Source organism: Vanessa tameamea, chromosome Z (assembly GCF_037043105.1).
Source record: "Vanessa tameamea isolate UH-Manoa-2023 chromosome Z, ilVanTame1 primary haplotype, whole genome shotgun sequence".
Lineage (NCBI taxonomy): Eukaryota > Metazoa > Arthropoda > Insecta > Lepidoptera > Nymphalidae > Vanessa > Vanessa tameamea.
The window spans coordinates 9,329,108-9,345,742 of record NC_087341.1 but is presented as its reverse complement, the minus strand read 5'-3'; the positions used below and the strand labels follow the sequence as shown (position 1 = coordinate 9,345,742).

At 28.2% G+C, this 16,635-nt stretch overlaps 1 protein-coding gene across 2 annotated transcripts in view; it reads right to left on the bottom strand.

Annotated features, from left to right (window-relative positions):
• The window catches only part of LOC113404044 (uncharacterized protein), a 184,239-nt gene that overhangs the window by 69,101 nt on the left and 98,503 nt on the right, over nt 1-16,635 (bottom strand). For both annotated transcript variants that reach the window (XM_026644782.2, XM_026644783.2), the window contains exon 4: nt 10,275-10,371. In XM_026644782.2, coding sequence (XP_026500567.2) covers nt 10,275-10,371 — 97 coding nt within the window. The remainder of the gene's footprint in view (nt 1-10,274; nt 10,372-16,635) is intronic.

Sequence of the window (16,635 nt, the reverse complement as noted above, 5' to 3'; positions counted from 1 at the left end):
AAATCCGGGATATTTATAAGAATTGATATTTGAGGCCAAAATAAAAATAAAAAGAATTTAAAATAAAACATTTGTAAGTTGTTAACAAATTAATATTAATATATATTAGACAATTTCGTTAACAAATTCCGATAAAAACCCAAAATATTGCTACTGAACATTGCCTAAATAAGATCAATATATAATATATATGTATGCTTTCATTTTTATAAACATTATAACAACATGTAAAAATAGTTAAAAAAAAATTCATAAACTTTAATAAAGAAAAACATAACTTTAAGACTGTAACGTTAAAATGTATTCACCACATCATATTTCTAGTTGTTTTACATCGAACAATAACCATCGTAGTCCATCGTCAATAAATGAAATTTCATATTTTCCAGGAGTAAATCTATTGTTTTAACATAAAAGGAGCAATAATGAAAACGAATTTTATTAAAGTACACGTCACAAAGGAAATATCGATATATAAGTTCTGCAAAGATAATATTGGAATCGAATAATTCAAAGCTTTTGTTCTATCAAAATAATAATTTGAAATCGAACATTTAATGAACACGAACAGAGAAATACTCTTTCATCACTCTTATTATTAACTTTATATATAAATATTATAAAGATAAAAAGAACAAAATAATTATTTAAGCATTAAAAGATTTAAAAGGATAGTTATACGTTCAATCGTGCTTCCCTCGGGAACTAAATATATCATTGATTTTTTAATTTTAGTAATTAAGGTAAGTTAATGTAAAGTTTAGTATTTACCTTACCTACTGAACGTTGTAGGAACTATAATCGTGAACCAATCTGACCACCTATGCGGTGGCTAATCAATGAGAAGCACTTTATTATTTACTCATCTTTATATAACAAGAATGTATTAATATATGAAATTTCATATCGCATGAGACGTATAAATATCAGAAGTCATGCAATTCAATTAAGAAACCAAGTGTCATAGAATATGTACACACAAATATTTTTTCGATATATTATGGTAATTACATTCGTCCGTCCGTGGCTCCGAATGTAACACGATCATGGAACTGTTCCAATTTTTTTCTAACAAAATTAAAACTGGAAACAAAGTAGAGCGGTCGATATTTCTTCATTCTATTTAAACTTTCACTTGATTTCGAAGATTTAAAACTGTTTTTCACCGATAAAAACTTAAAATTATATCTATAAAATATCACGAATATTGAAAAATTTATATAAATTAGTTTTTCTTAAAAAATCTTTATATAATATAAAGACGGTTCTATCGAATCACCTCTTTACGTTTACCTTTAAAACATTTTATTCAAAAAAAATATTGGCGTAATATGATCGATGACGATCGAGAATATAATTTTTAAATCAAATATTATATGCCTAACTTACCCAGATGAAAATATAATATCGCTTACAAAGAAATAAGCTCCTAATTTATATTGTATTCGTTGTTTCAACCAACGAGATATAGAATATAAAATGTAATCTATCTTTTAATAAGAAGAACGACCGCAACTACCTTTTAAGAAGAACTTCTATAATAGGTAATTTAATTTCTTATTTATTCACTAGTAATCGCAACGATAGCTGTGTTTCTAACTCAAAATATAAATATCGCGAAAATATTTATAAATAACATTTCTTTGGACATTCTGATTAAGTCTTAATAAAATGAAACAATTATATGAGCCATTACATCTTATTAGGTTATAGTATAATGTACTCGAAGGCAATTACCACTACTAATTACTAACATCTTAGACACAATGTAAATATGCTCAAATGTTTGGTTTTTAGGCTTTGGTCTAGGCAATGAATTAGTTCGTGTAAATAGATACTAAAGAGTCCACGAAACCGACATGTTTATTTTTACAGAAATATGGCATAAAAAGTCACATAATATGAACTGTTATTTATTTTTATCAAAATAAATAATTTCAAAACATTAAAAAACAGTTATCATAAATTTCAAAGAAAATAAATTAAACAAATAGTGCGCAAAGGCAGTCTTATCGCTTCTGGCGACTAAGAAGTAAACTTGGACTGTAGTCCTTTAGGTTATTAGTTTTTATAAAAACGTTATTGACCATAATATTTTATAATCAGAAGCCCAATCGTGTATTTTCATATTTCTGACATTCAAGACAAGAATATCCCTCATGGGATGAATTTTTAATGGAATCTTTTTAGTGTACTTACACCGAAAAATATAAATTTAATAAACGAGCACATGTGCGGATATTTTGTGTAAATTGTATACAGCGGTTTGCGCTTTTCAAAAAGTGTATACGATTGTAAATAGCACATAAGTTACTTTCCTATTCGTTTCTGATAAAAAAGTTTTACATTTTAATGAATTTCTTGCGACGCGTTCGGTTAACAATTCCGTAATAAATGGTCGAAAATAATGTATTACAATTAATTTCTTGAAATTTTTTATTGTTATTGTTATTATATTAAAATTATACAACAAATATAATATTTATTATAATATTATTTTATATAAGTAAAGCTATATATTTATCGTCTTCATATATTATTATTAATATTGTTTATTTATGTTTATTCAAACTGTCGCTGACGTTCTCTGACATAACTGTCTAAAGGTGATCACTGAAAATCAGCGCTGACACCTGGGGTATTACTATTCCAGATTGTCAGCATATGCTGAGCGATCTTCCTTTTATAACAACACACCGCTGTACAAATAATTAATTATCTTTTGTTTTCTTTTTTATTCTAAATAATATGTACTTCTTCAGCTGTATTGTCTAAGTATAGAAATTATGTATAGTGTGTTGTTGTAAATAAAGAATTATTCTATTCTATTCTATTCTAAATTATTGTAATAATGAGTCTTCTATGAATAAAAGAGTAGTTTAGTTTGACATTAATATTATTAACAAGCCAAATAAAATTCAAGATCTTATACTACAGTACAAAATAAAGTAATCAAAAATTCAATGAAACGTATTGTATGCGATATTGTATCGTTCGTATGTAAAATAAAAAAAAAAACAATTCACCTTTGTATTGCATAACACCCTTTTGCATATAGTGCTCAGAAAAGACTTGTATAAAATAATCCTTCTATTGTGTTTTCATTGCGATTGAAAATATTGCAATATTTCAAAAGTTTATCTTGTACACATATCGTTATGTGTATATCGGGTTGAATTATTTGAAATTTTATTATTCACGTAAATAAACTAGATAGCCCGGCAATCAATACAAATGCTACAAATATATATACAAACAAAAAAAAAAAATCTCATACGAAAATCGCGCCTCAATAGTTTGTGCTTTGATGGTACTGTGCCAGAAACCTTCACGCAAGAATAAATAACAACGAACTAAATGTAATTTAACAACTACGTATTTTATATCGCTCAATTCGAAAGAAGGAATGTGCAGTTCATCTCCGCATGCCACTTGCCCAATCCGAGCTTCATTCTAATGAAACTACCGTCTTTGTATTCTTTGAGAAAAATCTGGAGGATTCGTTTCACATTTTGACAGGTTTCGATAGAAGACTAGTTGAACCTGCAACTTTACTAGCGGGAAATTTAAATACTCATATACATATAGCACAAAAACCGTACAAATTACCCTTTCTAGAGATGAATTAAAATAGTTCTTTCCCGGGGACTCAAACTATAAAGATATCAATACCTATCTAAATCAGCGGTTTAAATGTGAAAAGGCGGACAGAATTGCTTTCGCATTTATAATATTCGTATACATTTGTTAAAAAAACAATTTTATTTTTCTTAATAAAGCTTTACAAAATACACTAAACTCTGATCAAATCAAGTAATGTTTTAAATATGAGTTGGCTTTGTTGCTGGTGAAAAGTAAATAAATAGTTCAGAATCTGCAAGTTGGTAATGTATTAACATTGCAAGCAATACTTAACATATCTAAAAATATTTTGAACTATGAAATATTCAATTTACGGATGGTATAATTAATCTTCGTCTAATATTGTTTTAGACAAATCCAATTAAAAAGAAAGTCGCTTAGTACTTGGGCTAGTATAAAAAAAATACAAAGTAATATGAGTGGATATGTAGTGTAAGCCTATAAATTATTTTATATAAATATTTATAAATAATCAATTAAGGTTGTATAGCTTTTAGCTATTGAGCTATATTTAATCACAGAATTATATAAATGTGATGAATACTTTTTGGTTTGACATTTTTTATAATAAAAGTAGAGGATTTTTGAATTTGACATGGGAATTGTGAATCTGGTTTGAAAAGCGGAAGATAATGGATGATTGTAAAACTATTGTAAAAACTGGAAAAATAAATATTGTAAACTATATTAAATATTGTTAATTATTTGACGTTCCTATTTACTTGAAGCTGGGTCTTCAGTAGTTACAGATTTCAAATTAAAAAAGATTTGATTAAAACAAGAATCGAGGATTAAAAAGAGAAAGCAACACAAATTAGCCATTTCTAAGTTCACATTAGGTTTCTCAATAAATTTGGAACATATTGTTCCAACAATGCTTCAAACCATGCAAAGTCAATATTTGTTTAAAAGTAGCTAATACGCGTAATACTTGGCTATCATATTTAATCTTTTTACCGAATAATTAACCAAGACAACTACTACACCAACTTTAGCAATCGCTCAATATCAGAAACATTTTCATCTAAATATATAATATACAAGAGATATGTCTATTCGATACAGTTATTTTTAACTTGGCCTATTAAAATACTTAAAGCTGATGTCCAAAAACATTGATAAATAAGGTATATTACTCAATACAAGATAATATGAGAAATAAAAAAGCGTGGAATTAGTATTGATTGATTTCTTGACAGGATATATAAAAAAATTATTATTATTTACAGTCATACTCTGTAATTAAAACGGTTCTTGAATATTCTTCTCGGTAAAATCTACTTTCCGAACCGGTGGCAGCTTTACATCTACATTCAATAGTGCTTTTATACTATTTGAAAAAAGAATATTTTGATTTTTTGAATTATATGTCATCACACTACACCATCGCTCATATAAAGTGGCTTTGTGAGCACGTATAAGCATTTCCTAACTCGGTCAAAACGGCGTCAATCTTAGGATCTACGATGTATGTACTATGAATAACACTAGCTAATTTAATAACGAAAATATTAACTGATAAGTGCTCGGTATAGACAGCATAAAGACAGTATTCGACGGGTCTTCCTAACACAGTCCTACATTTTATTCTTTAACTTTATCAAAAATATAAATAAAGTATTATAATTTCAAAATTTCTTTCGTCGTTATTATGTAACGTTAATCAATATTTTTGTAACATATTGGTTTGGGCTCAATTACAAATATTAAAGAAAACAATATAACCACAATGTTTTGAACAAACAACGACAAACAATTCAAACTTTGTATTTACATTTCTAACGTTTTTTTAGGGACATTTATTATTATACTTGCTGTGATACCGATTGGGAACATACCATCAACATTATTCAGAAATATAAATATAAATAAATGTTATGTGTTCGAGTTTTTGGACAATATGCATTACCTATACGATGTAACCAACAAAAAACTCATCAACTAAATTGATTCCTCATTTTGAGTTCAGATTTCTTAGTCAACCCGTTATTTATTAACGGAAACTATTACAAAAACTTACTGTAACACTAAAAAAAACTTATATATAAGTATTTACTTCTATATTTAAATAAATGATGAATGAACCCCTATAGCTTGAGTATAATAGTTTTAATTCAAATTACACAAATTGCGGTAAACTATAAAGTTCCAAACCCTGTACCAAAGATTATATCTGTTTGATCCAAGGAACACACATTAATTAATTCGCGTCATCTTTCACTGCTAGGCTAAATACTGCTACTAATAATCATTTTTTTTAAATTAGAACACTGATTTCCAAAAAAAATATGATCCATTATTTTTGAAATAATAAATTATTTACGGCCACGCGTTGCTGTGACTACGTTAAATTATATATTGTATGATAAAACTGTGTCTGAAACACGTTGAATATAATAGTACAAGATTCTTGGCAAAACATTCATTCAGTGGTGTTTGCGTGATGCGCTTTCAAAAAACCAGCATAATTTTTAAATACAGATAAATAATCTATCTCTATATAAAATTATATTATTATAACAGTAATACTTCAAATGCCTAAATGACCCACATTTTAATTTAATAAACGACGAATATCCATGAAAACTTGAAACCCTCATTTAACCCTCATTTAACCCTCTTAGACAATGATTATTTTAAAATTCTTTAATTAATATATTTCACTTCAAACGAACGAAATATTAATAACTGCTTACAATTTAATCTGTCTATATCAACCACAGCCATCTCTAAATGCCTTTTGTGTCATTTATAAAATTATAGTTTTTTATACACATCATGCGGAACTCATACACATTTAATTTAAATTGATTTATCTCAAATGAAAAACTACGAGCACTTCTCTTTTTTTCATTTGTAAATTGCAATTGTGCAAATCCCGGTCCGCTAGTTGAATTTTAATTTATAAATGGTTTATAAATTAAAATTTATTTAAAAAAAAAGTACAATACACCCACAGTGATATAACATAATATTATATCAATATGGACAAATCACAAAGTTCACGCTGTTATTGTCGTTAAACTAACGAGCTGTTGAGTTGTTGTTTGAAACTCTTGCGAAATGCAATTTCCTTCTTGGGCTACTAACAATTTTGTAAATCTCATCCAACATCAAATACTTCGAAAGATCAAATATTTATTTCAAACGAGTTGACGTATGCGACTTTCGAGACTCGTTCTATGGAAGACTTCGCTAGTTAGAAATACTTTTAAAATTTGTCTTCAAATTTAAGCTTCAAGAAGTATATAAAATAAATCTTTAAAAATAAAATAAATATATATATATTTTAAACTTTTAGAATATAATCTTAAACTTAGTACGAATATTTTGTATTATTGATATTAATTATCTATAATTAGTATAAAACAAACTCAAATCTTCGTGCCTCTCTGTCACCGCTTATTTCTTCTAAACAGTTCAACAGATTTTGATACGGTTTTCACTCATCAGAAGAAGAAAGCTGTTATGATGGTATTTTATCCACATAACTAGTTTAGTATGCTTACGCTCTAGTAAAACACCCTTTAACACTGGCCTAGTATATACACCAAAACAATTTGTAGGAAAATTGTAGGTCTCATTAAAAAGGCTACAAAAAAGTCCATCTTCTAAGTAAAGTACATTCATCATAACTATTTACTTTTATCTATGACAGATTAGACTAAAAGACTATAGTTATTTTTTCAACTTATTATTATGAATCATTATTCAAATAAATATATTAATTACCTTGAACATTTAAAATATATTGCCTTTTACACAATATCATCCAAATGAATGCTCAGAATAGATCACCAATTCCAAATGACGGGCAACGAAATAATCGCGGTGAAACGGGTTGGGAGATAACTGGCTGTAACAACAAAATTTTGATCTTGAATCTATCTATCTATAATTTTTGATCTTGGTTTCACAATTTTTTAATTTTTTGAATATTTTTTTATACTATTCATATTTCTCATTTATGACATATACGACATTATAATATCAACGAATGTTTTTTGCATCCTTAACTGAAAAAACTTCTAATCATATACATGTAATATATGAATTAGACCAGATGAGCCTTGTTGTTTTGGGGAAGATTTGAGTACATAATATATAAATAAAAACGAAACTTTCTTTGCCAGCCCTCCATTCGTTCATATAAACGTGTTATATAAGCCCTTATCCTACGCGGGAGGAAATTAGTTTCAGTAGAGAAAAAAATATTTTCGAAACACCAATTAATGATAAAAAAAATAAAAATTATACTATATACGTTTCTTTACGATATCACAAGTCATTATAATTATAAGTATAAGCTATGACAGTCACGCAAAAGTTCAACTAATGTCATGGCATTCAATATATTGTAACACACCTCTCCTATTAGTCAACTGTAATTTTATTATGTAACAAGATTTCCGACTTCCAGTCAAGTTAATTGGATCGTTCGTCTAAACAGCCCCTACTAGAATTACTATAATTATAAGTGTTACGTGATGCACATGTTACATGTTGTACCGACCTTTTGATTTCTGTCTATGTATGTTTCCCGCTCAAGTTAAAATTAAAAAATTCTGAATTTGTAGAAGAAAGCATAGTAGTTACAATACTACGTTTATAATTATAATATTTATTTTAATTAAAAGCAAGAAATACATATTCGAAATAACACTTAGAAATACGTATATCATAATTATTTATATGTTATATTATATGTAACTGAACATAAAAGATACATGTATTATAAATTTAATAAGGTTCAACTATTATATTACCACAGAGTAAAATAACTCATTAAACCACAGTCTGCTGTACATAAGAATGCAGGCTTAACAACAAAGTCTCCGTCAAAAACCGCGCTCGATTAGATTTACGAGATACCAACAGTATTAAATAAAAATTGTTAGACAATTTCTTAGTTAAGCTATTTGAAACGCAATATACAGGACAATATTGTATTTTGGATAAAATCGTAGTCTAGAAGCGCGTTTTAAATTGAATATCACGTCGAACAACTGCAATAGTTGCGGTACAGGTAATGTATGAAAATGTGAAAATTTGATTTAGTTTGTTAAACATGACCATTTTTTCATTTTTCTTTATCATAAATTTTCAGACATTGCTACTTCTCGCCGTGCTGCTAATAGCAACTGACAAGGGACTTTTTTTCCAATACGAGCGGATTCAATTACTACCTACGTACAAAATTGGCCTTCAATAGTGAGACTGTTTTCGACTTTATTAAAATCATCCCTCAAGTGTTCCGTGATAATTTCGAGCATTTCAAATTTATCCTCGTAGTTTCAGATTATCATTCAAATACATATATTCAATTTTCTTACTATATACAATAAGTAACATATAACATTAAAAGTGCCATCAGAACGGATTTGTTGGACTTTATTTATATGATTCTATCTTATTTCAATAAGAATCTTCTAAACGTAATTAATCGGAATCATTTTGTTTTAATATTTAATATAACATAAGTTTTATTTATTTAATACATTAGTACTCATTTCATTGTTCATAAGCATTTCAAAATATAATTTGCATCTGAAATGTAAATAAGTGAAAATTTTCTTATAATTTTACGATAATAATAAATGTATGAGTAGGTATAAGGAATATAATATTGTAAAAAAAATAGTTAAAAAATTAACGCAAAATTCTGAAACGAAACAAGAAAATATTCGCGTCTATTTAGGGTTATTATTTAATGCCCTTATGGCAAGGTAGCATGCGACCACGGCTATCCTCGGAACGTTGTTATTTGTAATAAATACAACTTGTCTATTTAGTAGATGACAAATAGTAATAATAATAATGGTATAGTTGGCAAATATAAAAAAAAAACTTACTTGATACTTTTCAAACTGCGATTATTCCATAATCGAATTTATGGTCTATTATTTAAGAACATTTTTTCTCTAAAGAGTGTATGAAGAACCGATGTATAATTTATTTGAATTATTGGTTTTAATTTGCTGTAACTATTGAATTTAATATCATCAAGTTACGGGATAATATTCCGGATATTGAATACCAAACTATTAATATATCGTATTACATAAAATGTAAAGTTATATTGTGTGACACAAACATGTTTCGGAATTATTAAGCCTTGCTATTCATTTATATTTGTTTACAATTCCACCAATTATAGGCTTTATTCGTACATTCATTTGTTATTGCACATTCTAAATGCAATACCCGTTATACAATTTTAACCTCGCAATATTTTGATATTGATAACTTATTTTGCCTGAAATCCGCCGTTTGGAATCAATCGATATATTCTATCCTAGGAAATAAATTATATGAATGAAATATATATATAAAGGAACTGACTGATGTGATTCTATGTCATGAGATGTGATTGTATACACAAGTAACGAGTTAATGCAATTTAGAAATAAGAATTAATGTACCAAGAGTTTTCTATTTGAAATGTGCTAATTAAGCCCAAATAGCTCACATACGCCATTTTTTAGGTTCAGCACTCCTCTAGAGGACACCCATATTAAATTTAGTGTGGTGCCACATAGCCTAGAGCTAAGGACCATGACGCTTCTAAAGATTCATAAGATAATTTGTCAAATTATAACTAGTAGTTAAGTTTAAATATAAAAAAAACTAACCTTCACAGAGCAATGGTTGTGCGTCAACATCCGGTTTCCCAGCCGGACAGAGTGGGAGCGCTGGGGATGAAGAGACGGCACCGCCTTCAGTTTCCACCTGAAAAATGTTTTGTCGTTATAAAAAGAAATGAAGACACGAGTTACGTAGAAAAATCTATTTATAATTTTTTTTAAAGAACTGGTGTTGCAAAATTCCTTTTGTAAAAAAAACTCCTAGAAAGTTCTATGTTAATATATACGATTTATTTATGATAGATATGATATGATAGTTATGATATTTCAGTTACAATAGAATATGTAGACTTCGAAAATAAAAATCTCTTGAGTTAACTGAATTTAGATTGATAACAATTTCGACTTTAAAGTGAAATTCACTGTTCGTTTGTTATTTAATTTAAAAGAGACTCAGTATTTTTACAAGGAATGTACAATATCCCCTTTTCATATTTCATTTCAGTGAACCGACTCGTTTAACGTCAAGCACAAAATCAGAATTAGATCTGAGTAGTCCTTTTGGTTTCAAATCATACAATTTAAATACTTAATCAGTGTTTGAGAAAGTCTTGCTTTGATTAAATCATATTTAAATTATGGTCTAATAAATAAATTTCTCACACTATGTCGTAATGAAATATTTAAGACATTAAATTAAACTAACTATTTATTGTAAGTATTCGTAGACTCAAGTACTATTAACCATTTTTTGATCATTTATATATTTGGTTTCGTAGAGCATACGTACACACGAAATATATATATACATATATTAATCAATAGATAATGCATTTCGGAATAGTCAATTATAATAACATTATTCCATTTGAAGAGCGACAGTCAAAATATTTTTTTTATTTTGCAGCGAAATTAGCTTCTATTGTTTAATCATTCGAGACTGGCGATTAGACACATTACACGGTATAACAATAAAAAAGCTCTGTTGCGTAGCAATTTCGTAGTAGACAGACTTAATCGAATGTTTACAAAATGTTTAACGAATTGTTTAAATTGTTTAAAGGACTACTTTTGAGTATGGTTCAGTCAAGTCAGTCAGATAATGTTTTAATTATATCGCCTATATATATACATTTGTGCATTTTTTTATTATTATATATTATAATGCTCACAACATTTTCCGAAATATAATGCGTAAACACTGCTACAATGGAACGCGTAAAAAGGTTTCATTGAAACATTTGTTTATTATTAGTCGAAAATCGTAAATAGTATTGTTAATAGTAATTATTCTTACCTTTCTTTAAGTTAATATCTGCTGACATTTAATGGATTTTTAATTAGCTTCATTATACGGAAACAAAAACCCACAGATACTATAGTATAAGACACGTTAATTATTATAATAACACTAAGAAAATAAACGACCAAACGTAGTAGCATATTTTAACCAACACTATAAGATAAATTAATGCCAGTTGAATTTTATATTTACTTTAGTTTATTCAATTCTATTTCCAATTGTAATTGATAATTTTGTACAAAATTTTCCTCTTAACTTTTCGTTTGACTTATAATATTGACACATATAAAGTCAAATGCCATCTCCGATCATTTTATTCTTTTACTTAAGGAGATTTTACATTTCCAACTTCCTTTTATACAAATTTGAATAACAAAATCATCGACTCGCTTCGCTATGTGTACAATATAATTCCATCGTTATCCAGCACATTTTACAGAAAATAAATAAAAAGATTTCTACCTCTAGGAAATTTCAGAGAAATAAAATATCCTTTTTAACGAACAATCGTACGCCCTTTCCTACGTGTCATTGGCGAAATAATATGTGCCTATTTGGCACAACTGAAAGCCATTAATCTAAGTATAAAACAACTCATATTACCTTAACTTCCATTATATTAAAACCACTCGATACATATATTACGTATAACTTTAACCGCAAATCCGTCCTTCCTAGTTTGTCCTCCATCTTTTTCTCTCCAGTTAAAAATCCCGCGCTTCTCCGTGCCAGGCAGTACCAGCTCGCCTCACCACGCCACGAGACGGAAGTGACGGGAGTGCAACAACACGGTGTCGATAACCGAATCAATAATCATACTTCATACATGTTATTTCAATTAAAAAAAAAACGTATTTAAAAGTCAAAGCAGTACTAAATATTATTATTTCAATTAAAATTATATAGGTATATTTAAAAAATCATGACATAAGAATTATATTTACTTAAGTAACTTTAAAAGCTCCACGCCACATGTCCTTAAAATAAAAAATAAATAAAATCTTTTTTTTTATTAAATACGATAATAAAGACGAGATGGTTAGCAGACGAGCAAATGGGCCACCTGATGGTAAGTGGCCACCACCGTCCATAGACAATGGCGCTGTAATAAATATTAATGATTATCTCTAAATAGCCATATATATATTTTTTAAATATTTTATGCTCACGCAATTCAAACCTTTTTTCATTCATATGGAACCTATGTGTCACATTTCACGCTTACGATAGGTAGTTAAAAACATGAAATATTCAAAAAACGCTCCGTGCCTTCATTATGTATTTCTGGGAATTCGATTTGTATTATCTATAATTCTTGTAGTTAATATAATTGTATGTATGTTGTGGTATACATGCATGACTTCAATACAAAGTTTAAATTCTACATTATTCTGATTTATAATTAAAATGGTTGTTTATAATTTTTTTAAGTCGAATGTTTCCGTAAACTCCTTGGGATCTAATATTCATTCATTCGTTCAATTTATAGTCAAATACATAATTTTAAAAAGTTATAAATCTTACTGAAATCCGATTCTGCAAAGGGAGAGACGATAAAACAGGTATGAGGTCTTGGATTTGCACAAGATTTGCATCACAAGAAAATTACGATTTTTCACTTTAAGACCAGCAGACTTGGTACATATGTATAACGTAATTTCATCGCATTCGTCACATCACGCTTTAGCATGTAGTACCAATAGATAATAAATAATTACACATTACACTTTTTATTTCATTTGTTTCAATAAGAAGTATCAACAGTCGAAAAAGTAAAGACTTTTGTCGTCTTGAAGAAATGCAAAGAACTAATATTACATATTAAATTTTAACAAAATATCAATATCCGTTAAAGCGTACAGCATTGATTACGTTGCTGTGTTGCTGCGTAAAAGAAGTTCTTCTTTACCAATAAACACGCTTTTGCATTTATAATAACAGTAAAGAAGATTTAATAAAGAAACTATATATTATAATTATTTATAATAACAGTTTCCTTTAATCAATTACCTGGGCTAAACCTCTTTTGAACCCCGATTGAAATAAAGTTTTGGAGCGTCTCCAATGATATATTGCATTTATTTGCATGAAATACATGCAAATCCATAAAAGCCGGGATTTTAAACCGCAATCTTCGGTGATAATTGTTGTATAAATACATTTATCAATTGCATTCCGTCAGAGCAGTGGTAAGTACCCAAATGTTTGTCTAACCTTTCTCTCAACTTTTCAAGCAATGTCAATGTTTCTAAAATCGAAGCGAAACTAGAGTATTAATGAAGTTTATAAACACGGAACAGAAATGACGTTGAATCATGACTTTAACTCAGCTATTCCGTTGTTACACAGATTAATACTTACAAAACTAGATATAAGGTTCTTTTTTTTATAATGTACTTGTTTCCTGTCCCGGATTCTAATTATATGCATATACAACTTTTACATTGAAGAAGAATCATAAAAAGAAAAGTTCTTATTTTTTACCGGCCAGGAAAGTTGAAATTTTTAGATTTTTTAGACTTGATATATAATATAATAAAACTTCCTCTTCAACGTACTTATTGATAAAAACCGTACTTAAATCCGTTGCATATTTTAAGAGATCTAAGCGTACAGACGGCAGGAACCGACTTTGTTTTATTAATTTATGATACTAAGCATCCGTTAAGTAAGGATTATTTGGATATTTTTACTTTAACCGGGCAAATGTGAAAAGTAGTTTGGTTATTGTCGTTAGTACAAAATCGGGACGAGCAGCTTGTATAATATATAAAATTTTCCCGTAATGTACTTTTTCAGACTATAATATATTTTGATAATGATGTTTCAGAGATGATAACAATTGTTTAACTGTGAAATCCATCAGCACAATATTAAACATTATTTGTTTTGCCGTTAATTCCTTAGTATAACAATTATTATACTACAGAATATCAAACTATAATGATCAATTCTTGATTTTTTTCGAAAATTTTGTTTGCCGCGAAAATACTAGAGAAAAAGATTTTTTATATTTATATTTTATTTTAAATTAAATTATACTATAAACTTATCGAAAGCGAAGTTTAATCTGTCAAACGATGCTGTTTATTAATATATAATGTTTATTAAATAATAATAATAGTCAGGAATTACTTGTTTATACTATTCAATAATGAATACTATAAAAATAATTATTATTTTAATAATAAAAAAGTATATAAATATTTACCGAAAACATGAGTTTAAAATAATACGTTATTTCAATTAAATATGTGTATAATAATATAACTCTCAATTGAAATTGAAACATATTAGTGATTGAGAACAGTGGTTTCATATACACACTATTATACCCTGTTCAAGTTAGCTTGATCTTTTTGAGAGACGGGCTAGTGATGAGAAACAGAAAATATAACATATATAACAGTCGATGGAACGATGGAATGCGTAATTCAAATTAGAATTCAATTTTTTATATATAAATAACTTATTTTTCTAAAAAGAGGAAAAGTACCCCCGTTCGTAACAATGATATTTAATAAGGATTTTTGTAATCGATATTAGTATCAGTTGCTACCTGTTATTCGCGTCTCTAACGTCCGACTGATGTAACATTGTATAAGCGTCTATTATTTTCAGTGTTTCTATTTAAATTTTACTTTGAAGCAATAATATATAATAGAAAAAGTCTTAAAATTTTCGGATAACGCTTGAATCTTTAGGAACTTTTGTATTATATGTATTTTTTTAATATTTTTACAATTTTTAAAATCATTAAATTAAGAAAATAATATGTTCGTCATCGTCAAGTTGTCGATCAGAAAAAATTACATCTGTCAATAAGATCAAGCTATCTCGTACAGGATTTAACATACATTATGGACTTTTATATCTCATATCGTTGATATCTAAGAAGGTTGTATACGTAATATGTTCACCATTAAGGAAACAGTTTGTTTGCCTGCCTTCTTAAAATAAAATAAAGTATATGTAATATTTTTTTTTATTTTTCAATCAACTTGAAATTTATTGTACCGCGATACGTGTAGGGTATATTTTTATTTCTGGTATTGAGACAATTTTCAGATTTATAGCGTAAGTCCACGCGTGAATAAGACTTATTTTCGAAAAGATAATCGAGAAATATCTAAGAAAAAAAACTGATGTTAAATTCAGTAGGATAAAGATACATACAGTTGCGACCTTAATGCGATTCCCTATTAGCATTTCAGTGTTCTTCGGGCGACTGTCAATGTCGACTTGACCATTTGTAATATAAATTTATTCATCGGATTTAAATAGATCACAACAAGGTCTTATCGAGGTCATAGAGACCAGCGAGATGTTTATCATGTAACAACAAAAAACGAATAAAACTTAGTTGTTTAATATAAAATCAGGTTAGATTTGGAAAACATTTTTTTCTTTCCTTGTATTTTTAAGTGGTTTTTACAAGCAAATTCTACGTTATTTTTTAGAATTTATTTGTGGTCGTTAATAATTCGCTTGGAACGATTCTAATAGTAAGTATTCTAAAGAATGTTAATCTAACTCTATTATATATTCTACCGCCAAACAGCATTACAACAGCAATATTGATGTGAACGGTGAGTAAGCCATTGTAACTACAGGCCCATGCTTCATAACGCATCGGTGTGATCTAAGGAATGGTTACTATTTCTTACTGTGTCATGTCTTGTCTTGTCTATAGACAGTGGTGACAACTTACCATCAGATAACCCATTTGCCCGTCCAAATACAGAAACAAAATAGTGCTAGACACGGCATCTCGGACTTTGCGTCTTTACTTTAAAAATAATACGCAGTTACGGATCGAATCATAAATTAAATTGTTTGCTGTTTCTCGTTATGCGACATAAACATATAATTTCATACTCAAACGGTTATCAGATGGGGCTTTAAAGTTGCCGGAGACAAGGGATATAATCCTCGTTCTAGCTTTGAGATACAAGCTAGACGAGTTGGTCTAATGCATAGCTTAACAAATTAAGCGCGGTAATGCAGCTTGCGAAATAGGGACTTTTGGACTTGTTGCTAATGGGATATAAATTTAGTTTAGATTAGTTAGTAATATTATGCATTATGATCAAGTTGTGTCAAATA